The sequence below is a fragment of the Ceratotherium simum genome, chromosome 5 (genome assembly GCF_057802395.1).
Source record: "Ceratotherium simum simum isolate JZ-2026a chromosome 5, ASM5780239v1, whole genome shotgun sequence".
NCBI classification, from domain to species: Eukaryota; Metazoa; Chordata; class Mammalia; order Perissodactyla; family Rhinocerotidae; genus Ceratotherium; species Ceratotherium simum.
The window spans coordinates 87,680,403-87,707,326 of record NC_141904.1 but is presented as its reverse complement, the minus strand read 5'-3'; the positions used below and the strand labels follow the sequence as shown (position 1 = coordinate 87,707,326).

Genomic DNA, 26,924 nt, shown 5'->3' with positions numbered 1-26,924 from the left:
GTGACTAAAAAAAGGACTAAATTAAATACATCTATGAAGAATTAGAATAAATATGTGACTGGCGTGGATTTCAGAAGATAGTCTAATAGTTTCTCAGGGTTTTAAGTGGAGGTTTCTATAACTCCTAAGAGGGTTAAGAAATCTCTGAAATTCAGGCCCCAAAAGAATGGAAATCAATGCATACCAATGTTAACTGAGATAATAAGAAGGAAATTCAACTATTCAGAGACTTCTGAAAGGGCAAATTGAACGTTTAAGCCTCTGTGAAGGACTTACTTAAATGGGAAGGAACCAATGTCACAACTTGTTTCTGCATTTCTGCACTCTGTTGAGGGGTGTGGGGAGGCTTGACTTGAGAGCAGTACTATCTCATTAGGTGTATTCCTCCTGCAATGCACAGTCTTATCCAGTCTTAACAATTATCTAGTCTTAAATGCCAATAGCGACCTCACTGAAAAAATTCTGCATGGATTCTGGAATTATTCCAGAGAATGGGAAAAGAGGAGACACAGAGAACAAGATCAGCTATGGATGCTGGCCCTTACTGTCCTGGTCAATGCTTTCACAGGTGATAAGTAATAGCAAGATTTTAGTTTTTCTGATAAATTACAAATAAAGTAAAAGTAGACAAGTATATGATGAAAATGACTAGTTCAGGGATTTTGCATATGAAAGGAAGAACATTTCTACTATGTATCTAGGTATCTGCAAGGTAAAAATGTAGGACAGCCTAGAGAAAATGAGGAGCAGACAGATGGGGGAAGGAAGGACATCATGGTGCTACGATAATAAAGAAGCAGGTTGTAGAAAAGATCAAGGCTTCTACAATTTAATTTATTTTGCAATTATCCTTTGTTTTCCTCATGTAAAGCACTGAATAAAGGTGGAATCCTTGCTCTCAAGAAACACACGCTCTAGGGACGGCCCCCTGGCCTAGTGGTTAAGTTCAGCACACTCAGCTTTGGCAGCCCGGGATCGGCAGCGACCCATATACAAAATAGAGGGAGATTGGCACAGATGTTAGCTCAGGACAAATCTTCCTCAAGCAAAAACAGTAAGATTGGCAACAGATGTTAGCTCATGGCGAGTCCTCCTCAGCAAAAGAAAACACCACCACATGATCTAGTTGGTGAGAACATGGAAAGGATCAACTGAAATACAGGTCTGATTAAGTAAATGACATAGTAGCTATGAAGGCAAAATACTTCTCGAACACAGGAAGGAGCCATGTATTCAGAATAAAGGAAAGGGAACAGAGAAGGCTTCTTGGAGGAGGTCAAAAATGAAATGAGCCTTGAAGGAAATTTCTAAAAAAAAAAAGAGAAGGGGTAAGGAAAGGCATTCCAGGTCAACAGCCCAGTATGAGCAAAGGGCCAGAGGAAGAAAATATAACAGCATTTTCAAGATAACTGAATGGTTGATGAGGCTGTACAAGTATGGCATAGGAGAGGGCTGTAGTGGGAGATGAGCTCCCAAGGTACTGTTTTGGACTGTATTCCAAGGATATCACTGAAGGCTTCCCAGTAGTAAGAGTAGTATAATCTCCTTTGGAATCTAGACTTATAGATCCAGAAGGCTACTCGACTATATCAAAATTTGCACGTCCAAAACCAAAGACCATGATCCTCCTCTAAACCTGGTTCTCTTACAGTGTTCTATATCTCAGGAAAAACATCACTATCCATCAGATTATACAAGCCAAAATCAAACCAAACCAAAACCCAGGAACCATTCTTGACATCTTCTGCTTTCTACCTATATTCAATTCAACAAGTCCTATCTATTTTGCTTTCCAAGTTTCCATCAAATCACAATACTTTCTATCTCTAGTTATCTCTACTGCTACCACCTTAGGACAAACTCTTTGTCGCTTCTCTCTTGGATCACTCTCCCTGACTGATCTATCTGCATTCACTTAGGCTGGAGAATTTTTTTTTACCAATGCTTAAATTCTTTTAGTAGCTTCCCACAACTCTTAAAATATTAAAAACAAGAATCTGAACGTGATCCATAAGGTCAGTCCTACGTGATTAGGCTCTGGATCTATTTTTCTAGCTTCATCTTACAGCATGTTTCCCCCACTCTAGTCACCCTGGCATTTTTCAGCCCCTGCTGCTCACCCTGTTTATTCTCACCATAGGGCCTCTGCACATGCAATACTGCCTACTTACCCTTTCTTCAACTCTCAGCCAGGCATTTTGCTAGGTGCTTAGGCACATACTGACGAACAAAACAAAGTCACTGTCTTCATGAGGCTTAGGGCTGAGTAAGGGAAAGTGGCCAAGACAGAAAAACCAGTAATCAAATAATATAAATTGTGAAAAGTACTACAAACAAAAAGAACAGAGTGCTGTGAGAAAAGGAATAATGTAAGGGAGGGAAACCTATTTTAGATTGGGAGGTCAGAGAAATTTTTTTGAACAGGGGCATTTGAACTGAACTCTCAAAGACAGAAAAGGATGTCATTACTTTAACCAGGCCATAAATGAAGAAAAGTATTATTACTGTGGGTTTCATGTGCCAAGAAAATGCAGAATTTAGAATTTTATCAGAATCAAGATAAAAACACACAGTTAATGGGGCGATTCAAAAAAAGAAAAAAAGATTTGTCTAGTCTTCTTAGAATTCACTTGGTGTAAAGTTGAGACTGTGTTATCAAAAAGGCTTAAGGAAGGAGCAGAAGGATGCTGAGAGAGGAAAAGGTCAGTAAACAGGGAGGGGGTCACCTGCCCATTAACCTAATGGAGTATATGGACAGCTGGATTTACGAGGCTTACATAACAAATGAGTCAGCAAAAAGTCAGGTGTCAATGGATCTCTTCTGTGCCCACTCTAAGAGGCTAGGAAACTTGGCTCTCTCTATTGGTAAGAACAGGAGCCCAAGAACAAGATCTGAAACAGGCTAATAAAACAGTCACCGTAACTTCTAGCAATACTTGCCTAAGTTAGGATGAGAAAAGTAAATCTTCATGCTTAGAAAAAACATAAGAAACAGGATCCAACTTAAAGCAGATTGGAGCAAGGTGATTCTGGCAGGATTTCACAGATCTAATGTGACATTTGTTTAGCTTGTACTAAAATGCTTATTAAAGATTCCAAAATCAAGAATCCTAAATCTGCTGAAAGCAAAACCTAGATTTTAAAAAGAAAATGTTTTTATCTTTCTTCGGGTCCATAAATATTTCAGGGCTACTTCTACCACTATCTTTTCTCTAATAAAGGCTAACATGTATTAATAGTAACAGAAATAGGACTCATAATGATAGAATTGGGTCTGGCAAAGAAAAATGTACAAAATAGAACATAAAAGGGATTAAATCACAGTACAAGCAAAGAGATGCAGCACTAACAACTACTTGATATTGAACAGCAATGATAATGAAACAAAGACAAACACCCACCAACGGACAGCTATGAAAATAGCAGACTCCTCATCCTGCCTTCCTCCACCTCCATACTTAGGTTCTCAGCCTATTACTGTTCCAGTGGCAACAACTCAATAAGAGCAGGCGGCCTTTATTTTTTCTTCTCCACTCAGGCCACAGTGAAAGCTGGAAAAAAAAAGGGCGTAATTATGACTGTTCAAAGAAGAGAAAAGATATCTAATTGTTAGTCAGCCATTCTTTGCTCTGGAAAATCCTGGCTTCTGACTGCTCATGGATATCTGAGAAAACTTGATGATTATCTCTAAAGGTCACAAGTGAATGACCAGAAACAACGGTTTCCTTTCTGGCTCCCTTGGCCATCCCTTTCCATCAAATGTGAATCTGCAAAATGTTTTAGTTATTGCTAAGAGGCAATTCTATGTAGCTGACATAGAAAAGTAAAAAAAAACAAGAAAAAACAAACACCAAAAAACACAAGCAACACATTTATCTTACCAAAACCCCCTGTCAGGCAGTCTGCTGACTGTGCTTGCCACAAAGCTCATCCATTTGTGCACTGCCAGAGCAAGCTTGAATCGTGAAAACAAATCACAACCTCTTTTGGCTATAAGCTCTTTCCATCTGTCCCAGCTTCCAAACTGCAGAGGAGCTGTGGCATAGTCTGTTACGGCTGCACGTACTTAGTTTCCGAGAATAACGCTGTAAATGAGGACAGCTACCACTGGGAATGCATTCCCCCACCAAAGAGCCAGCCGAAATGAAGCTTTAGTGGATCCCTGGGCTTCTCACCTTCACAGCCTCAGAGAAGTGCCTTTCACAGAACAGGCAGGTACAGCCGCACCACATCAACATCCCCGCATAGCCAATCCTCCGCAGTGCCCACCTCAGACTACATACAGTTCCGGTTCTGTCTCCTGCATCAACTCTCAGAGCTTTCTACATCTGGAAGCCTGGGAGGACTGGGTGTTGAATAAACAGAAAGCTTCTGCCAAACAGGCAGAACAAGCCTGTGTGTGTGTGTGCGTGCGCGCGCGCTGTTTGCCGGAGCTGCTAATGCAAATGAATAGTTTGACTTCGAGAATGGAGATCACAGACAGTATCTGGCTCTCTTCTAGAGCTGTGAGCATCTTTTATAAAAGACAAAAGCATCAAGTTGGTGGAATTTAAAGCTACAGGGCATTAATTCAACATTCCCATTTGTCTTCTCATTTAAAACCAGATAAGGTTTAGAGAATAGCTTAAAGAAGGTTAAAAACATTCTAAATAAAATAACATTGTTTAAGGTTGCTTAGTTCATTAAATACAAAGAAAAAACCATCTACCCATGTTTCGATAAAGGACTAAAAGATTGCCAGAACAGATTTCCATGCTTTCCTAATGTTTCTTCTCCTATTTTTCCTTTTAGGTTCACAAAATAATTTAAATGAAAATTAAGCAAGAAGGGCCGGCACCGTGGCTTTAGCAGTTAAGTGCACGCGCTCCGCTACTGGCGGCCCGGGTTCGGATCCCGGGTGCGCACCGACACACTGCTTCTCCGGCCATGCTGAGGCCGTGTCCCACATACAGCAACTAGAAGGATGTGCAACTATGACAGACAACTATCTACTGGGGCTTTGGGGGAGAAGGAAAAAAAAGAAAAAAAGGAGGAGGATTGGCAGTGGATGTTAGCTCAGAGCCGGTCTTCCTCAGCAAAAAGAGGAGGATTAGCATGGATGTTACCTCAGGGCTGATCTTCCTCACCAAAAAAAAAAAAAAAAGAAAGAAATAAAATTAAGAAAAAGAAAATTGAGCATCAGACCACAAAGTCTTATTCACTATGGACAAGGGGAAAAAATGCTTCTGAACAAAAAGGACTGGAGCTCTCTGAAATTTAAACAACAGGTTAAAATACCACAATTGTAAGCCCAGGCTCAGCCCTTGTACCTTAACATATTATTAAATACTCATGATACCACATAAAAGAACTGAACATCTTAAAGAGACTGTTCCTGCCTGGAAAAAGTCGCTTTGGGATTTAGGCAAGCTATCAGATCTGAGCTTTATTTCTTCACTTGTAAAAGCAGTTTCGGAGAATGCACACAGGAAGAATTTTAATGATTATAAAATATAGTATAGTATGTACAATGTATATAGTTATCTAGTAACATTTCTCTGAGGTTAACATGTAGAAAGGAACTGGACATGAAGAAAATGTGATATAGTACATTATAGTCCTTTCTATGAGCCTAAAGCTGTGATAATTTCTGTACTTCTATTTAAGAATGGGGCTGGAAGCTCAGGCCAGCATAGTATTGAGCGGTCCATTAGCATTCACCAGCTTCACGCAGTGTTCTTTCATTTAAATCAGATAAAGCCCTCCAAATGGAATCTAAAGCACCTTGAATGAATTTGAAAAAAATTCCGGGTTAAAACTATGGGCTCCACAAATTCCTCTTCTATCTCTAGAGGCGCAGAACTCTGACCTTGACTCTCTAGAACAAATTAATAAAGAATTTTATGACTTAATATAAGTTTTGTCTTTGCTTAAAAATTAGGTTGTAAGGATTCAACAGAGTAAATGTTCATTTCTACAAAAACAATGACAAAAAACTCAATCCTGCACCACTAACATCAACACTAGCTGATGTTTGTTTAATTCTGTATATTAGCATTTTTAATATATATTCTATTAAGACAATCATGTTCATTGTAGAAAACTTTGAAAACACAAGTGGGCATAAAAGAAAGCAAAAATTATCTGTAATCTCACCACTCAGAGAAAACCAAACACTGTTACGAGGCTCTTTTATCCTCTTTTCTACCATTAAGATCATTGAAGCATGTGTTGAGACAAGGTACTATTAGATCAAACCTGCCTTGACTGGATGAGCCATCACATGGAAGACAGTAGCCCTGAAGAGTTGCCTGCATCTAAAGTAGATCTTCTGTATGAGAAATGTTCATTGTATATTTGTATGAGAATCATGATTTTTACCTTAAAAAATTATCCTTCAGCAGTTTTTGAAGTTCCACTGAGATGCCAATGGATTTACCTGAGTTGCCAGAGAAGTGCCCCTCACTGGCTACGGTAGCCTGGGTACATCTATTCTTGGCTTCCAAAGTAAATCCCAAGTGGCAATAGAACTTTTTCTTTTTTTTGCTGAGGAAGATTAGCCCTGAGCTAACATCTGTTGCCAATCTTCCTCTACTTTACATGTGGGTCGCTGCCACAGCGTGGCTGACAAGTGGTATAGGTCTGTGCCCGGGATCCAAACTCGTGAACCTGGGCTGCCGAAACAGAACACGCCAAACCTAACAACTACGCAACAGGGCCAGCCCCTCAATAGAACTTTAATTTTGCTGACTTTCTAGTTCTCTCAATTTTCCCCCCTCTTGCTGATTTTGTTTTTGTTTTTGGTTTATGCACAGTTGATAAATTACTCCTCACTGATGGCAGCATTGATTGAGAATTTGATTTTTTTGGTTTGACCATTTGGTGGTCTCTGCAGAAGAGTGATAGATATCTATCTTCTGTTGGGTAAGAAACCAAAAGAGAATGTTTTACATATTAGAATGGAGAACAGCTCTTTGAGATCTGTATTGGTGAGGTTTTGTGTTTTTGTGTTTACTTTTGACCCACAACTGAGGTTGTAGAACTGAAGCCACAGCTCTCCATGTGTCTGTGCCTGTAATTCAGAAAGACCTTGACTGACTTGTTTAAGTATGAAATGTTAGATTATAATATTTCTTAAATTAAGGAGCTTGTTCTCATTGGTTTTATAGAGGTAAATAAACAGTTACATATCAAATATTCTTAAAATTCTAAGAAAACAAAGTGAACAAATAATACTTCAAATATGCTAGACAAAGAAATCTTTCTTACAGAAACTACTAGCTTAGAAACATTTTAAGAATCCAAATTCATATAATTAAGGTAAATATTTTGCAAATCAAGACTAGTTTTGTCAGAGTTAAGTATAATACTGCATATATTTTAATTTACTTGGGTTTGTTTTCTCATATAGAAGTTAATCTGAACTTCCTAAACTTACTTATACAGGTTAAACTTACTATACAGGTTTACTGATCAAATAAGCTAGTATCACTCTTCCTATATAATGTTTGATACTTAAAAAAATAAAAATTTGTGTTCCTCTAAATCAAATCATAATGCTGACAAATTTTTTTCTATCAATGGCAATTATGTGTCAGCTTAATGACCCCAGGATCTGATGGTAATTTAAAATCATGAACTAATGTTAAATAGAGCTAATTAATAAATAATTCTTGGGTGCCCAGATAATTTCTAAGTAAAACTGAATACTAAATGTTGATTATTAAGCATAATTTTAAGTTGATATACCTTTGCTTCTTATTTGTATATGCTATTACAGTGGCTATATCTTTGGGTCATATTAATAAGTGGGTTCATTTTGCCACTTCAAGAAAGTGTAAAAGAGGTGAGTATGGCTGTAGAAAGTCAGTTATGTGTATTCAGGAGGTTTACCAGTCTGCCAAAATGCTTGTGTACAAGAGAGAGTTCTTATTATCCACTCCCTCCACCCAGTTTTCTCTCTGAAATATAAGTTATAACTGATATAGGTGGTTGGAACTATAATAGGGGCAACAGTGACAGAGAAATACAAACTGTAAAGTCCTTTTGTTTTTCAAGGAAAAAGAGCATTTTTGCCCCAAAGTAATTTGAAAGAAGGACAAATCTTAGGAAGTGAATTTGATTTATACTAGTGGGATCTGAAAAGAAGACCTGAAATATGTTCAATTTTGGCAAAATTCAATCAGTTTTGATAGGCTTGCTTCTTTGGCTTATTGATTAATGCCTTCATCTACAGTATGAAAGATTATTCTTTATCTTCTGTATAATTTACCTAGACAGCAGAATAACTTTCTGGCTTTATGTTGGATTTATTGTGTTCTTAATGATTAAAAAACAAACCAACCAACCCAGAAAGAATAAAGGTTCTTGTGAAAGAGCTACGATGCTTTACAATTGCATTCCCTTGTATGCTTATTATAATGTTTTATTGTCCTTTTGATTAAACAACCAAGTACTGTTTCTCACTCATGATCCTATATTAATCAAAGGTGCAAATTTCCTTTGACAATTCTTTTAATTTAGCCTTCCCCAAACTGGATCCTAAATATAGAAAAATGCAACTTTCAGGATAACTTTTATTCCTAAAACTATCTTTGAGAGTCTCATGGAAAGGACTGTATAAGGTACTGGATAAACTATTGCTACTCCAAAGAACAGACTCTTGGGTACGTGCTTCTGAGCTGACAATGTTTAGACAACTTTCAGACTGTACCAGTGGACTGGATCAGGATTTCCAGGACGCTTTAGTCCAGAAGCAGATGTTTCATGAAAGCAGACTGTTGACCCAAGTTCCCTTTTTAATTTTTTTTTCCAAGTTCCATCTGAACAAGAATTAACTACACAGGACTGCATGAATTGACGAGGGAAATTTTATTGTGGCTATTTGTTTAGAATATTGTTGATGTTATCTCAGTGTTCTATTGTTTTGTGGTTATATGAGGAAGCCCCTTCACTTTCTTCTAAAGCTATTTCTAACCCACATTTTGGTAGACTCTGCTTTTGTGATCCGAAATAAAACATTAAGTGGTATCTGATTTTCACTGAATCCTCAGCATTCAGAAACTTATTGAGTTTTCCTTAACTTTTTATGGCAATACAGTTATTTGCATAGGATCGATACCAATCTTCTCTCCTTTTTATCAGGATACAGTTGGATTTTGTACACGTCTGGAACGTCATATTTGAGAATGATTCTCATTTAATCAGATATGAAAAAACAAATTAAGGAATTATAGTTGACTTTATATATGGAGCCAGTGCCTATAAAGAAGCCTTCTCCGGGGCTTTCAGGTAGTCAGGAAGGTCACTTACTTCTTGGCAATGTCCTTCCGCTTAGCAAATGTTGGGGACTTGAAGATGAAATTAACTCACCCAAATTTATCAGCATTACAGGTAAAATCTAATGAGTTTCTCAGGCATGGTTTCCTAACTCTGGGATAGTAAATAATAGAGGTGTTTAAAAGTCCAATCTAAGATTCTTTATGAAAACTTCCATACAGAAGTTAATCTGGTAGTTGCTCAAAACTGTATCACTGCGCGGCCGGCCTCATGGCTTAGCGGTTAAGTGCGCACACTCCGCTGCTGGCGGCTCGGCTTTCGATCCCGGGCGCGCACCGATGCGCCGCTTCTCCGGCCATGCTGAGGCGGCGTCCCACATACAGCAACTAGAAGGATGTGCAACTACGACATACAACTATCTACTGGGGCTTTGGGGGGGAAAAAAAAAAACAAACCCCCCCCACACACACATAAACTGTATCACTGTGGATTTGCAAAGAAAATTCAAGGATGTCTGTATGAGTAATTACCACTCTTACTGCACCTATGTAAATAATCACGTCAAACTTAATGAGACCAATCATTTTGTGATCAAGAAAAATCTTTGGAAATTATTTATGATCACAAGAGAGATGGGAGATTGCCAGCAAAAATAGTAAAAGACTAAGATTTTAAGTATGTCCTTTCAAGGGAATGCCCGGTATTGTTTGTTGGATCCTTTGAGGTTATCTGATTGTATAAAGGTCTACATCTTTGTCTTTGGCTAGGTTATTTTGCAACTCTGTAGAGACGAAAATTACCTTGTTGACAGTATTGGCGATGCAATGCAAATAAATCTTATCTGGTAGAGAATATAAATTTTCTTAAGTCCAATTCTCAATTGGACCAATTTTAACATCTTACTGGGTCCTAATAACTGGTTAATTAGTGAGTTAAATAAAATCTCTGACACATGTTCAGTTTTGTATGAAAGTCATAATCTTACCTTTAAAAATCACCTTTAACCTTTAATAATCCTTACCTTTTATTTCTCAAAGCATATAATTAAAAAGCAATTGTTTAGTTGGAGTTATGAAGCTACAGCCTTCTGCCTATTTTTATAAGGGGCTTACAAAAGAGTTAAGAACTATTTTCACATTTTTCAAGAGTTGTAAAGAACAAAAAAACACAGAAGAATATGTAACAGAGAGCGTACCTGGCCCTCAAAGCCTAAAATATTTATTATCTGGTCCTTTACAAAAAAAAGTTTGCCAATCCTTGCTTTAGACCAAACTTATAGCATCTCGATTGGCATAGATATTTTAATGAGTGATCAACTTGACAGAAGAGACAGGATTAAGTCAGCATTTAGCAGCCAAGTCAAGTTAGGATCCAGACTGAGAAAATAGGCTCCTTAACTAAAATACTACCCAGAAATGTATCAGGGATATTTTATTTGATGACACAAAAGATTTCCTTTAAAAAAAATCTAAAAACATTTAAGTGTTACTTTATAAAGAAATTGTTTAGGAGCCGGCCCCCCTGGCGTAGCGGTTAAGTGCACATGCTCTGCTGCTGGCGGCCCGGGGTTCGGATCCGAGGCGTGCACCGACACACCGCTTGTCAAGCCATGCTGTGGCGGCATCCTATATAAAGTGGAGGAAGATGGGCACTGATGTTAGCCCAGAGCCAGTCTTCCTCAGCAAAAGAAGAGGAGGATTGGCATGGATGTTAGCTCAGGGCTAATCTTCCTCACACACAAAAAAGAAATTGTTTAATATCATTTTTTAATTAAGCATTTTTCAGACCTCTCAACACTGATTAAAGCTTACTGTATATGCCCTTGGACAGAAACAAAACTGAACACAAGTTTCACTAGACTCTAATTTATGAAATAAATTTACACATTGCTGAATAAGTACAACATAATCTGGATAATAACAGACAAAAAATAACCTATTAAATTCATAATTATCTCTGACGAGAAAATATTTTTTCCCGTCAGTAATACAAACCTACAATAATATCTTTATTGTGTTCAACACTGTTGAGTATTGGAAGGATGTTGAAAATTTCACAGTAAAATAGATTTTATCCTTCCAAAATTCTTGGGGGAAAAGAGGTCTTTTAAAAACCTCTTTATTATGCAACATTCCAAACATATATACAAGCAGAGGATAATGAATCTTGTGCACTCTTCATCCAGCTTCAATTATTAACTCATGGCTCGAACTTGCCCCCTCCTCACAATTATTTGGAAGCAAATCTCAGACAAAAGATGTTCTTTATTAAAAGCCAGCCTAGGGCCGGCCCTGTGGCTTGGTGGTTAAGTGCGCGTGCTGCAATGCTGGTGGCCCGGGTTCGGATCCCGGGTGCGCATCGAGGCACCACTTCTCCGGCCATCCTGAGGCCGAGTCCCACATACAGCAACTAGAAGGATGTGCAGCTATGACATACAACTATCTACTGGGGCTTTGGGGGGAAAAAATAAAATAAATAAAATCTTAAAAAAAAAAAAAAAAAAAAAAAAAAAAGCCAGCCTAATTCTAGAGGCTTTCCTATATTACTAAAGCCTATCTCAGCTGTCAGACTTCATCAATACTACTTTATTTTTCATATAAAATGCCTAATGTTCTCCTTCTCTTTCACCCTTTACCATATTTTATTCATGAAGGATGCACAGGGGGAAAATGTCCAAAGACCACGGAATTTGTTCTGTTCCTACAGACTGCCATTCTTGATGTTGATGACTGACTGGATTAAGTTTTTCCCAAAGTGGCAAAAGATGGGAAAAGTAAAGTTGAGTCAAAGAATAAAAATGATAAATCTAATAAATCAATTACTATCTGCAGTCATAGACAGCAGAGAATAGATTTGCAAGGCACTAAAGCTAAAATGTGTCACAAAAATTGGCTGTCCATTCCGCAAGGAGTCTCTTCTCCTGCCCTCCTCCACCTGGCAACCAGTTCAACTAAAAAGTCCCTAACTGTATTAATCTCCCGCTGGGATTCAACAAGAGGTTGAATTGTTTGATTTCTGCAGCTCTCTTTATGCAAAAGCAAACTCCCATAACCAGCCAGTGGGTGGGGGAGGAGAAAAATGACAAAGCAAGGAACTGGAAAGGGGTTTAAAATCTTTTGAGATTACCATGGTCATATGAACCTCTAAATAAGGCAAGTACTTTCTTTTACTGCTTAGAACCAACTAGTTCAGAAAGGGGAGCAACAAAGGCTTTTGCTTAGTGCCAAAGCCAATGTCAGAATTATGAGGTTTTAGGAAGGAAGAATATAAGCACTGACCTTCTTCAGAAACTAGCTAAATTACCTGTCTTGCTATCTAAGACACCCAACAAGTGAAGGCTGCTTCTTTAGGTTCTGCCTACCTCAAAGGAATCATGTACCACAATGTCATCTAACCACCTAAAGGGCTCAAAGGTGCTGCAGGGAGCTGTTTCACAACTGCAAAGTACCATAAAGCCTTGACTGGAATACCACTCCCTCGCTCAAGGAAGGGCCAAAAACCACCTGCAAAGCAACTGCAGAATCATACAAAAATTTATTCCAGAAAATGAAGTGGTATAATAAAGTAGTATCTTTGATGTCATGAGACATAGTATAGAATAGTGGTCTCCAACCTGAGGTCCACAAAAGGGTCAAGTCGTTTTCAGGATTTCCAAACGCCCAATGGAAAGCGCACATGTACCCCTAATAAAGTTGTATAGGCAGATTAAAATGACAAATATTTAATTTTGTCTGGAATTATAACTACTCCAGGGGGTATCACTGCACTAGTGCTCTTCAGAATTGCTGACTGGCTCTTAGTCCCTAATTATATTTTTTTAAAGAGAAAATAATATATGCTGTTTGTAAACAAACATTTTCAAAACAGCAGGTTCACGAGGAAGAAAAAATATAGAGAGTCTTTGGTGGGACTAGGTTGATTTAATTTTATTTTCTAAGTGAAGTCACACCTTCAATGTTAAAAAAACGAAACAAAACAAAAAGCTAAGAAATTTTAAAAGCATAAAGCAAATCTTAGATTATGCCCAAGCATATTCTACATCTGGAAAACTACTACCTGGAGGTAATATATAGGTAATGCTATATTGTTTTAAAAAATGCTTTTCACCACAGCGAAGACTGTTTTCTTGCTATACTCCACGAAATGTCAGAGCTACATAAGCTCTCTCTTGAAAATCCTTACTTAATATCTATTTTATACCTTCCAAATCCCAGGTGAACAACAGACCATACTGGGGCTCTCAGAAATAAAAAATAAATACATTTCCCACAGTCTCAGAAAATATGAAAATTTCTAAAATGAAGAAAAATGGCACCCAATGGGCTATGTCAAGTCCATGTGAGAAGAACAAGGATTTATCTCAATTTATTCTTTCCAAAATATTACTAGTCATAGATGGCTTGCGGGGGTGGGGGACATATATGAAGCTACTACATTTTTAAATAACCTGGCTTCATTATTTTTTGCTAGTTATTTTTCCAGTAAACTGCATAGAGGCCTAGTGTTTCCAAATATTCTTTAAGAATAGCCATATGACTCAAAATAAAGAGATACTATCAAGAAAGAATAGGAAGCAAGATGAAGACAGACACTATAGATATTAACTGGCTACTGATGGAAATGTAACTCTTTCCAAATTTCTTGAAGTTTGTTATTAAAAAACAACCAAATGATCAATTTCTCATTCCTTTACTCTTTCTCTTGAGATTACATTATAGTATTCTATTGTTTCACATCATTAAGCTTAGACAATAGGCCTTATTATATTAGTAAGATGGGGTTGGAAGGTTGCTAGTCTGCAAGAGGAAACAGAATTGAGAGTCCTTGCTTTGCTCATCAGTTGTGGGACTTGTGTGATTTATGGAGCTTAAAATGAATCAAGATTTAGTATCTAAGAAATAGGACTGGAGCTTGCAGGGTTGAGGCTGGGGAAGAAAAACTAGAGAAAGCATAAATAGGATAGTTGAAGAGAACAGATGAATTGTCAAAGGAGAATGGAAGGATAATAAGTATAATATTTAGCTATTAACCCTAGAACATATACATAATAAATATTATTAAATGAAGGAATAAATGAGTAAGTAAATCTTTGGGATTAGTTGAAATTTAGAACAAAAGACAAAGAAAAATTTTACTCTGTTGCAGATTAGATGATCTCAGAGTTAATATTCACTTGCCTCTCATTTCTTCCTGAGACATTATGTTTTAATGCATTCTGCCTTCTGCTTTGGTAGTTTTAACTTGAGTGGTCAAAAGCTTGAAGAAGAGAGGTAAGAGACTAGAGGTAAGAATACTGCAACATGATAAGGATTGGCGTTAAGTAGTGGCAGAGGAAATGTAAAAGAAAGGCCTAGTGATTCTTCTGAAGAAGGAACCAATAGGATTTGTTGACTACACACTGGAGATGAAAGAGAAGAATGAATCAAAGATGAGGCCTAAGTTGCCAGCCTAAGAGAATGATGATGCAGTTTCAACGGGGAAGATGAAAAACAGGGTTAGTTTTGGGAAAGAAAATTATGAATTCAAATTTAGATATTTTCAATTGCAATAAGGGAAAAATAGTCACTTAGAAATGTTTAGAAAAAAATGTGAAGCTGAAATTTTGATCCAAAGAAAAGGATCTCCTATGGGTATTTTTATAACTAGTGTCAATATTTGATGTAAGTTGACAAATACAAAGCCAAACATTCACATGTTCTTTGGCCCAAATGTGTTTACATTAAATGGAAACAGTATGTGTAAGTGAAAATGTCTGCTTAAGTCAAAGCAACTAACTTTTCTGAATTCCAAACTCACATCAGGCCTATCATAATCAAAATGGCTGAAGAAGAATCTGCACTGTCCTTGAAAAATAGCACAAGCACAGGTTCACTGTCTAAGTTGAAGCTAGGAAACAACTCACTCATAGAACTTCACTGAACTAGATCAATGTTGAGACGTATACACAGCAGCAGTAATGATTCTAATCGTAAAGGAGAAAAGAAAGAAGATAAGGAAGATAACACAACACCTTTTACTGGGGTCAGTAAATATGTTCTAATACAGAAAATATAGAGAATTAATGTCCCTTCAGATCCTAATTTAGACATCAGTGTTTCCTCCAAAACATTTCTAGCTATAGAAGAGGGAATGGCACCAAATGAATGCTGTGCAAAGGGCATCAGGGTACTAAGGGCATATCACTACCCCTAATATCTGTACAGCTGGGGTTCTCACTTTCTAGTGAGGAAGGAAAAGAAGGAGAGGAGGGAAGAGCAGAGGGAGATGGGATATGCCTGGAGACTCTGCTCCCAACCAGGGTTACTTCTGACATTTTGGCTACTACGTCATCTATGGGCTCTATTCACTAAATGCTAGCATCACTTCCCTCCCCAAGTCTTTGTGATAACCAAAACATCCTCTCATATTTCCAAAAGCTGAGGAGGGAGGCGGGGGTAGGTGGGTGGGTGAGTGGAGGGAGAAGTTAAGTTCCTGGACATCTGAATTTTACAATTCAAGAGTTTTCACAAAACTTAATTCATTCTTTAAATACCTATAAGCCTCCAATCTTGATTTTACTTGTCAGAATCCAATAATAGATGCCATCATGTTCACCAGTCTGATTTCCTTAGCTTCAACCTATTTGAAATACTTTATCTTTTCTTTGATGATGAAGATTGGCCCTGAGCTAACACTGTTGGAAATCTTCTTCTTTTTTTGCTTGAGGAAGATTAGCCCTGAGCTAACACCTGTGACAATCTTCCTCCATACTGTATGTGGGATGCTGGCACAGCATGACTGATGAGTGGAGTAGGTCCATGCCCAGGATCCGAACCCGTGAACCCAGGCCGCGGAAGTGGAGCATGCGGAACTTCAACCACTCGGCCAGGAGGCCGGCCTCCTGAAATACTTTTAAAATAAATCTAATATAAAAATAAAATGACTTGTTCCAAAAAAGAAGAGAGAATAAACTCTGTTCTGAGGTTTCTGTATTTCATTATAGTACACAGTCTTGGTATAGTATTTGAATGGGTAAAGTAACACAGGAAATCACTAAAGTTAATGGTGAAATAAGGACCTATGGCCAAAGGTCACCAATCTGTGGCCCTAGTGGAACTACTCATAAAATAAGGGTCCCTAGAAGTTATATAAGACCAATTCATTTATAATTATAAAAAAGAGGGGGGATACATATAGAGGGCCCTACAGTCACTTCTGGTTCTTTAGGACCAGGCAGAGAGCAGGCAGACAGTATAGGCTCAATAAATGTTTGCTGAATCAATCAGTAAGAAATAAAAACATAAATCATATCACCTCAAATACATGCTTATATTATTTAAGTCTATAGCTAGTTGTGGCTGGTTTCTGAATTGGAATCTTCCATTTCTTTTGTATTTAATGTTTTACAGGCTACCTCTGATTGCTAGTCAGTGTTTGTTTATGGGTTAATTTTAATCCTCTGAGGATTCAGTTAGTTTCTGAGATTCTACAACCACATTTAAAGTAGCCTTACAAAAAAAAAAAACCTCACAGAATTCCAAATTAGAGTTGCAAGAGACCTTAAAAGACAATCTACCCCATCAAGTGAAATTTATTAGAAATGTCTGGGGGAAAAAATCTTTCACAATTAAAATTAGGAGACAAAATTTCTCATATATGACTAAGAAGCAATAAATAGAAAAGACCTCTTTTCAAGCCATTATTTAGAAAATCAATATGGAACTGTCTTTAATTGGTTCCCGACTTCGGCAGCCACTTAGGAAATAAACATTTTCTATCTTATCATGAATATGTTCTGACAAAATTACTTTTATCTCCTTATGATTTGATAAAAATTAATTTGCAAAACATTTCAAAGTTAAAATTGAGATGACTGCTAAGGCTTTATAGGGTATTACAGAATTTGTAGGCCACTAATCTAGGCTGTTGAAAAGAAAAAGTCTTAATTAAAATTCCTAATAACAGTGCTTTGTCTGGCAATTTAAGGTGAAAACTTTAATAAGACAAATTTGACCATGATCAATTAATAACAACTGTACTTTTAGTGTCTCTTTGTAAACAAAATTGAGATGGGGATATTGTTAGGCACTTCATTTATTCTTTTCAACTACTAGGAACTCTGTTTTCTCTCAGGGTGCTTTATGTTGTAATTTTATTAACAACAATGTTTCTGATATAATACTCTAATATTAAGGTAATATAAATAATGCTTCCTTTCTAGAATTTTAATTTCAAAGAATGACTAAGACATCCTAATTCTTAAACTATATTGCAATGTATTTAGGTTAATTAAGATCCCACTACGCCAAGACTCTTTCTTTTTGGTGCAGTATCTAAATCACTTTGTTAAGAGTTAGAGATTTGCTAGAGAATCTAGCCACAGCATTTAATTTAGTTCCTGTGTTTGCTTTCTCTTTAACTGAAAACAGTGTTAAGAATAGTTGCCCTTTCCATAAATCACATAAATGTGGTATAGCTGAATCGCATAATGTGCTGGCTTCTGCTTTTTATTTGAGAATACCCCTGGATTCAAATAATATGGCTCAAATTTTTTTTTTTTGTGAGGAAGATCAGCCCTGAGCTAACATCCATGCCAGTCCTCCTCTTTTTGCTGAGGAAGACTGGCCCTAAGCTAACATCTATTGCCAATCCTCCTCCTTTTTTTCCCTTTTTCTCCCCAAAGTCCCAGTAGATAGTTGTATGTCATAGTTGCAAATCCTTGTAGTTGCTGTATGTGGGACACGGCCTCAGCATGGCCGGACAAGCGGTGCGTCATGCGCGCCCGCAATCCGAACCCGGGCCGCCAGTAGCCGAGCACGCACACTTAACCGCTAAGCCACGGGGCCAGTCCCCTCAAAATTTTAATCATCCTTTTCAACTGCTTGACATTTTCAACTGTGATTAAGCATGGCAATGTCTTTAGACAAGGAATTAATGAAGAGGTTAAATAGGACAGGAAGTTGTCTTGCAGAAAACCACCAGAGACCTTATTCCAGCCTGATATTTATCTGCGTTGATACTCTTTTCATTCATTCACTCACTTACTCAGTTATGAATAATCAGTTATAATTTCCTCCCAAAGATATCATGAAAAACTCTGTTAAATGCACTGCTAAAATCCAGATACCCTATATCTTCAGAGTACCTCTCATCTATTAGTAATCCTATTAAAAAAGGAAATGAGTTTAGTCTGGAGTAACTTAAATTTAGGAAATCTGTTTAATACCTTACTAATCAGGGCTTCTTTTATAAAGTACTTATTTATGTACTCCTATCCACTGGTTTTTAATAGTAACAATTCAGTGCTAAGCAGACTGAAAATCTATTTTTCAAAGAATTAACAGTCCCTAGAAAATACCTTTCTACACAAAATTTTAACATTAATAAAAAACTGAACTTAAGCATTACAGTTTTAATGCTTACAGTTCAAACAGTCCTTAAGTCAGAGACTTTGTCCTATACATCCCTGAACTTATAGCATCCACCACAGTACTTTATACTGAGTGAGCAGTCATTATTTCATTCTTATATTAAATGAATTCGTATTTGTAAAGTGCTTTGAATAGTGCCGGCCCATGTAAGTGCACTTAAGTTTACTAAATAGAATACAGAAAAGGAAATTTTTCTCTCTACTGAATTCTTCCTATCAGCATGATTTTTCCCATCTCCCACCTTAAAGAAACTTCTTTTTGACCTCATTTCCTCCACTTGTTACTGCCCTACTTCTCTGCTCCCTATTGCAGTAAAACTCAAAAATAGTCTAAAACTCACTGTCTCCAAATTCCTCTCTTCTCATTCTCAAATCCACTTAACTGGCTTTTATCTTATCATTCTACCAAAGTTTTTGTTGAGGTGACCTATCATCCCTAAATTACTAAATCCAAAGATGAGTTCTTAGTCCTCACCTTACCTGACCTCTATCGGCAGCATTTGACACAGCTGGTGTTTCTCTTCTTCTATGAAGAGTTTCTATACTTGGCTTCCAGTACACCATACTCTTTTGATTTTCCTCATCCATCATGCGCCACTCTTTCTCCTCTTCCTCTTCTCAAACTGGAGTGCTCAGGGTTCAGTCCTTTTTCCTCTTCTCTTATCTACATTCATTCTCTATCTTGATGACTTCAGCTAGTCTCATGACTTTAAATACCATCTAATTGTGATACCTCCTTAAATTATATTTTCAGCCCAGATGTCTCGCCTAAATTCCAGACTCATATAGCCAATTGTCTATTCAACATTCCCACTCAGATGTCTAATAGACATCTCAAACTGAACTCTTGCTCTTTCCCACAAAACCTGCCCCACCAGCAGACTTTACATCTCAGTTAATGATAAATCCATTCTTCCGGCTGTTGAAGCTAAAAATCCTTGCAATCATCAATTCCTCTTTCATACTGTACATCCAATCCAGCAGAAAATCCTGTTGGCTCTACATTCAAAATACATCCCAAATCTAACCACTTCTCATTATCTTCACTTCTAGGACTTTAGTCTGAACCATGATCATCATATCTTGTCTGGATTACTACAATGGCCTCCTCATTGGTCTCCCTTGCTGCCATATAATATATTCTCAATACTACAGCAAAAATGATCCTTTAAAAACCTAAGTCAAATCATGTCACTCCGCTTAAAATTCTTCAGTGAATTCCCTTTACACTCAAAGAGAAAGCCAGTCCTTAAAAATGGTCTTCAAGGGCATACCTGATCTGGCCGTCTGTGTGGCAGATTAATAGCCACAAATTCATCCAATCCAGTGTGCCCTTCCCTTTATAATTTGACTTCCCCATTCCTCCCATCAAGAAGTGGAATCTATTTCTTCATCTCGTGAAACTGGGTTTGGCCATGGTCTTGCTTTGGCTAAGTGAAACATTACCAAATGTGCCACAAGGAGAGACTTGAAAAGTATTTGTGCATTGGGGCTTGCTCTCTCTTGCTACACTGAGACCACCAGCAGGCTTTACATCTTATTTAATGATAACTCCATCCTTACAGCTTTTCAGGCTAAAATCCTGTACCACGTGGAGAGAGGCTCAGCTGACAGCCAGTATCAACTGCCAGACATGTAAAGCAGGTCATCGTAGACCATCCAGCCCCATCTGAGCCACTCAACAACTAGACTGACCCCCAAGCAAGACAAGCACAAGAACCACCCAAATGAGCTCAGCCCAAATAGCTGACTCACAAAACTGTAAGCAATAAAATAGTTAATTCATTAAATTTTGGGGTGGTTTGTTATATAGCAGTAGATAACTGAGACATTCAATTACATTTTTGACATCCCATTTCCTCCCATTCTCCCCTCCCTTATTCTTATTCTAGTCATACCAACCTCTTTCCTATTCCTTGTATACATCAGAAACACTGCTGCCTTTGTTCTGGCTGTACCCTCTGCCAGGAATGCTCATTCCTCAGAGAGTTGTATGGCTAACCTGCTCACCTCTTCCAAGCCCTTCCTCAAATGTCTTTTTTTTTTAATGAGGCTTACACTTACTATCCTATTAAAAATGGCAGTCTACCCCCAGCACTTCCAATCTCTCTTACCCAGCTTTATTATTTCTATAGCCCATCCCCCTCTAACATACTCCGTATTTTACTTATTAGGTTTATTATTTGTTGTCATCTTCCCCAACTAGAATGTAAACTGCATGAAGGCAGGATTTATCTGTCTTGTTCACTGATATATCCCAAGCCCATCTCAAACCCTAAACACTGATACATAGCAGACTCTCAATAATTTTTTGTTCAATGAACAAATGATTGGCTTACATCACCCTCTGATCCAGATAGGACCAACTGGAGTTGGCATTTAATAATTTCTGGTACGAATTAAAATAACCTATGACAAACATTTTTAAGCTTTAAGTCAGAGTTCTTGACCTTTTTGCTCTCCAGCAGTCTTAAGGGATATAATACATTCTCACGAGCTCACTACTTTTGAAGATGAAAAGGCAGGCATTTTGAGCGTTGGGAGTAGGGAAACACTGCAACTTGAAACAGTCTCCTTCTACTGCAGTGTTGTATACTTCTCATCCACCATTCAAATCACTCACTATTCTAGCTATTTCTTTTGAATGGAACTCAATTAAAAAAAAATCCTACAGTTACAAAATAATGTGGGCAGACCTTCGCATTGTTCCTATGGGATATGACCTTTACGTGGCACTGTGAGCCCTATGGAATGATGAGATTTAGGTCAAGCAACAATTTGAAGGTTTAGATTTGGGGAAGTTTTATTTTATTTTTCAAAAGTTCATCATATAATATAGTGACAGCCCAATGTAAATAACATTTGTTTAAAAGGTATAGCATCTATATATGACCAAGTGATTACACATGTATATTTTAAACTTCCACTATAAATTCTGGGCATTTGTATAGAAAACTCAGGCAATGTCAACATTGTCAAGGAATTGTCTGGAATGTTTGCATTACATACATGACTTGAACATAAACATACAAATGTGTGGTGTTGCAGGGTTATTAAGAAAGGAAAAAGGGAATTATTCATCTTTAGAACTGGTCGACATCTGGTGATATTATAATCTTTGTATTTAAAATACAGATATAAGTTCAACATATATAGAATGGGTTCTACAGTGTCCCACGTTTTTTCAAAAACTCATTTATTTCCTAGAGTCAGATACATTTTCCCCTCTTGAGTCTTCCTTCAAAATGTTCATTCTGTAGTTTAGAATGAACTCTTCACAAAGCATATTGCAATCTCATGCAAAGAGGTCATCTATGAACCCCAATCTATAGCAGATTGATGTATCCAGATAGTCATATTAAGAATTCCAGATGCTGGAGCAAGTATCTCATTTCTGAACATTTTAATCATTGTGTCAATGAGAGTATTTTAATTCATCAGAGTTGATGAATAGTTTGAGTCAGAGAGAGACATCGGTAGGGAAGCAAGGAAATAGTTAATCTACAATCATTTACTCAAGTACTAAGTATATTTTTTTAGCAAACTTTCTCTACTCATGAATTAATGCAATCAATGGAGAAAATAAAATCAACTAAAAATGTTTAAATTATGTTTTACATTTCCCTCGTCCCTTTGGACTGTCAATAATGGAGAAAAAGGAGTTAACTTCTGTTTTACTATCAGTCTCTATCCCCTACCCTTTTAGGACTCGCTTCTGAATTCTTTCCTTCCTTCCTATGAATTCTTTCCATTAAATCTGGGCTAGCATTCTTAATAAAACACAGATAAGTAAACTGACATTTTGTAACCTCAGAACAGAGATGTGCCAGGGTTTTAAAATCCAAGATACAAAACAAACAACAGAAAAAAAGAGTACAGAGCAGAGGCACAAATCTGTTAACAAAGTTGGCATTTAAATGATCAACCAGGGCCGGCCCCATGGCTTAGTGGTTAAGTGCGTGCGCTCCACTACTGGCAGTCCAGGTTCGGATCCCGGGTTCGCACCGACACATCGCTTCTCCGGCCATGCTGAGACCGTGTCCCACATACAGCAACTAGAAGAATGTGCAACTATGACATACAACTATCTACTGGGGCTTTGGGGGAAAAAAATAAATAAATAAAAAAATTATAAATGATCAACCATAAGGTGTAAGAGAGTAATTTAATACCAAACTCCAGGGTGAAAATCTGTTTGGATCTTAAATCCAATGGCTCAACAGCAAACAATGTTAACGTACACTAACTTCAGAATCAGGTAAAACTATAGTCTGCTTTGCGTTATTAGCATTTATCTCTTAGAAAATCTCTATGTATCATTTATAAAACGAACTAAAAAAAATCATGGTAAAATAAAGCTATAGGCCAAGTTTTCTACTCATGACTATGGATGAAATGTGAACATGGTGGTTGTTTTGCATAAAGCTGGATCATCCTCCTATCCAGTTGTATCTCAGGGACCTGTTCTGCTGCTCTGGAGACATGAACTTAGCACTCAGATACATGCATACTACTTTACAATTGAGAAATTTACCAAATCTTTGGGAAAAATACACCGAAAACAAGTAGCTGAGTGATAAGAACCTTTTTTTAATGTGAGAAATATTTCAAATGGCTCTAATCCAAATTCTTATTTGTTATGCATGCCTGGCATCTTCAAATTTAACCCAAGCTTTTCCCAAGCTGCCAAAGGCAAACAAAACTCTTTTGTTCATTGAAGGAAACACTTATTTTCTGATAACTATTTAGCCTGAGAGAATGAGGATGGCATTCACTCTGCACTGAAGCAGCCCCTCGTGAGAGCTGGGACACTCCAGTGTGATCTGAGCATGCGCACACAGCCAAAGAGCACTCTGTGTGTTCCGCCCAAATAACTATCGGTAAAATGAACAACTAGGAAACGCATAACATGCTTCTCAATTATTGCAACCTCACACAAGTCAGTTCAAAAACAGTAAATGCCTGTGGCTGAGATCTACTGATGAAAAATGCTAAGTTTCAGCAGTTCAAAGCATTCCCTGTGTCTGTCTATTCGACCAGCCCCTACTTAAAGCTGCAGAATTATAGGACTAAGGAAGAGATTTTTAAAAAAAGACAGATACACACACATATACAACATACGGTTTCCGAGGAGAGTGAGGGTTCCATGCTTGTGAGGGAGGAGGAGGAGGAGGAATATGCCAAATAACCCTCGGGTTTCTCCCAGATTTGAACATGCTGTACCGTGGCATGAGGTCAGCAGAGACTGACTCCAGCCCTGTGAGGCGGAACTCTACCCTGACAAAGCAGTATCACTGTAATATGAAGCAAGAGGATCCAGGGCATGTTGGCCGCTGTACAGAGTGGCTGTTCTAGAAAGTTAATGGCAATTCCAAAACAAGAGATCTATGCTGTCACATGAGATAATCTTCAGTCCAGTTAAGCAATAAGCACCAAAAATACTTTGAATTGCAAACACAGGCAGCTCAAAATATTGCAAGGTAGGAAAGAACTTTTCTCTTTGAACCTATTTTGTGTCTGGAGGAAATGAACAGGAAGTGGGAAATTTGAAGAACTATTGGTTAATTTGATTTGTATCACAAATAATAAACTGACTCTAATCTGAGATGAGGCACAGTCTTCTGGACACTGTGACCTGGCTGAAGAGCCCTAAACCTTCTCTGTGACTTCATAACATAGCAGGGAGAATGTTATGAAAAAATATTTTTGGTAATGGATATATGCCAGAACCGAAGATGTGATAAATAACCTAATTTCTCACATGTACCCAAAAGGCAAAGGTTACTACAAACCTAATGCACATTACTGTTTCTTTTTAGGTCAGCAAGAATGCATGCAAGTGTACTGTTAGCAATTCTCCCCTGAAATAAGGAGAACACTAAAAAACGTCTTAAATAAGAAGAGGAGCCAGAAGATGGAATTTCTGTCAAGAGAAAACATAGGGCCATGTAGGTAACCCTTTATATTTTGTGGTCTCCCTTATATTACGAGAGTTCTACTCTAGATCAGAAGTGACCCAATCTTTTTAACAAATAAAATTTAGCCAGGAAACAGCAGTCAACACAGGACATGGAGATGAAACAAAAACTTCATGATGGCACCAAGAGGAAGGTAAATTTGTAAGAAGTTCTTCAATAGTTCAGTATTAGCACAGACTGAATTGTTAAATTTTAAATAAATTGAAATTTTATCCTATGTCATACTATTGCTTTAAAAAAAAAAAATCTTTCAAAGTTCTGTTACTTATACGAAAAAGTCCCAACACCCAGGTATGTCACACAAGGATCCTGATGATCAAATCCCTGCCTACGGTTTCCATTCCATCTCCCCTGTGTTCACTGAACTACCCACTATTGTCATTTTACAGGTAGAGGAATGGAATAATAGGGAGGTTAGTAACTTGCCCAGAGTTACATGGCTAAGTAGCTGGGCTGGGATTTAAAGCCACATTGTACAGTTCTGATGCCACAGTCTTATACTACGTCATTACGTTTACAAAAAGAGCTCTACCTTTAAGGAAGCACTGGAGACAGAACATGAGCACCTACTATGGTGTTCGCAAAAAGAGAGGAAAGCGTTTCACTATGAGTTGGAGAAAAGCTTCAAAGGAAGAGGTAGAACTTGAGCTGAGCTGTTCATTCAAATATCTGAGGCACTGTTCTGGGCTCTAGAGAAACATCAGAGAACAAACAGATTATGCCTACATTCTAGCTGGGCAAGACAGCCAATAAACAAATGTAATAAATATATAATCTATCCACTGGTAACATATGCTATGAAGAAAAATAAAGCAGCATAAAGGAGATAGAGCATGATGGGGCCTCTCTGATTAAATAACATCTCACCAGACATCTGAATGAAACCATGTGGATATCTGGGGAAGGGTGTTCCAGGGAAAGATACAAAGTTCAAGGGCCCTGAGATAGGAATGGGTTTGTTGCGCACAAGGAAAGCCAAGAAGGCTTAGTGAACAAGGGAGGGAACGACAGAAAACAAGGACAGAGAGGCTTAGTGGAGGGAACCAAGGTCAGATTGTATATGACATTGTAGGCCACTGTAAAGAAAGAAGTCACAGGAAGTCTTGAGCAGAATAGGGACAGGATCTGATGTAGGTTTTAACAGGATCACTCCAAGTAAAAAGATAATGCTGGAGTGAGTGAGGGAGAGGGCAGATGTATGAAGAGCACTTGGAGGCTATTACAACAATCCACGCAAGACAGCTGAAAACAAGTGCCCAGTACGTGTTATCTGACATATATTGAGGGAGCAAAAAACAGGTCTGTTAATACATAATGGAAGTAGGGTGGGAAGGGATAAGGAAAAAAGAAATAAAGGAAATAAAAGAAAGGCTTGTCCACTTACAAGATAGACTAGCTTAAATTTTATGAATATTAGTTCACTAATACCGGATTTAAGAAGAAGAAAAACATAATTTGATTATTTACAGATTTCTAAATTTCTGATAAAGTTTTTTGGGATCTATATTTGTATCCAAACACCATTATAAACAATCTTACAATTTTTAATACAATTTTCCCATTCTTTAAGAATCTTATTTAAATATATAATCCAGTATCTTATTTTTTTAAGTCTAGGAAATAAAAATATCACCAAATAGAAAAAAACTGTTATTGGGTAGTTTCAAAACAGGTAGTTTTTAAATACTAGATATACAGTTTCTCATATTAATAAGTTTTGCTTTAGGTCATTTTATCGGGACCTCTGAAAGAATAATTTATTTTGAACATAAATTTTTGTTTTGATATCTAGACTATCAAAGAAATTTTGATTCTTATTTTAGGATACACAGGGAACAGTGCCCAGAGAGGTTATTATTATCAATTGAAAAGGAATAATTGTATTATATTTTTGAGTTTTGAGCTTTTCTCTTACGATCTTAACTTAAGGCCAACAGAAGACAAGTTTGTGAAGGCAGTAAAACATTCCTTTGGTGTTTGAGTTTTAGTCCACTGCCAAAGTGAGAAGATATGATCTAATGTTTTTGATTTCCTTCTATGAACCAGGAGAAGAACAGGAGGCATCTGATAAATTACATAAATCTGTACGGGTAGATACAGCACCATACAGCTACAGACTTTAGGCCAAAAGTGAGGAGGCATTAGTAGGGGACCAAAAGAGTTAGTCAGCTATGCCCCATCTATAGAGGAAAGGTATGACCAACAAAGGGATAAAACTTTTATACCTCTAAATTACTCTCTTCAAAGTCCAAGATAAAATTTTCTAAGTGGAGGGACCC

General features: G+C 37.5%; 1 protein-coding gene across 6 annotated transcripts in view; it reads right to left on the bottom strand.

The window, feature by feature from the left end:
- Positions 1-26,924, bottom strand: part of TMCC1 (transmembrane and coiled-coil domain family 1) — a 258,047-nt gene that overhangs the window by 40,011 nt on the left and 191,112 nt on the right. The window contains exon 1 of one of the 6 annotated variants that reach the window (XM_014796769.2): positions 4,176-4,346. The exons of the other annotated variants lie outside the window; for them this stretch is intronic. Coding sequence (XP_014652255.1) covers positions 4,176-4,238 — 63 coding nt within the window. The 5' untranslated portion in view covers positions 4,239-4,346. Of the gene's footprint in view, positions 1-4,175; positions 4,347-26,924 lie in introns of those variants that run through there. 6 annotated transcript variants of the gene reach the window in all.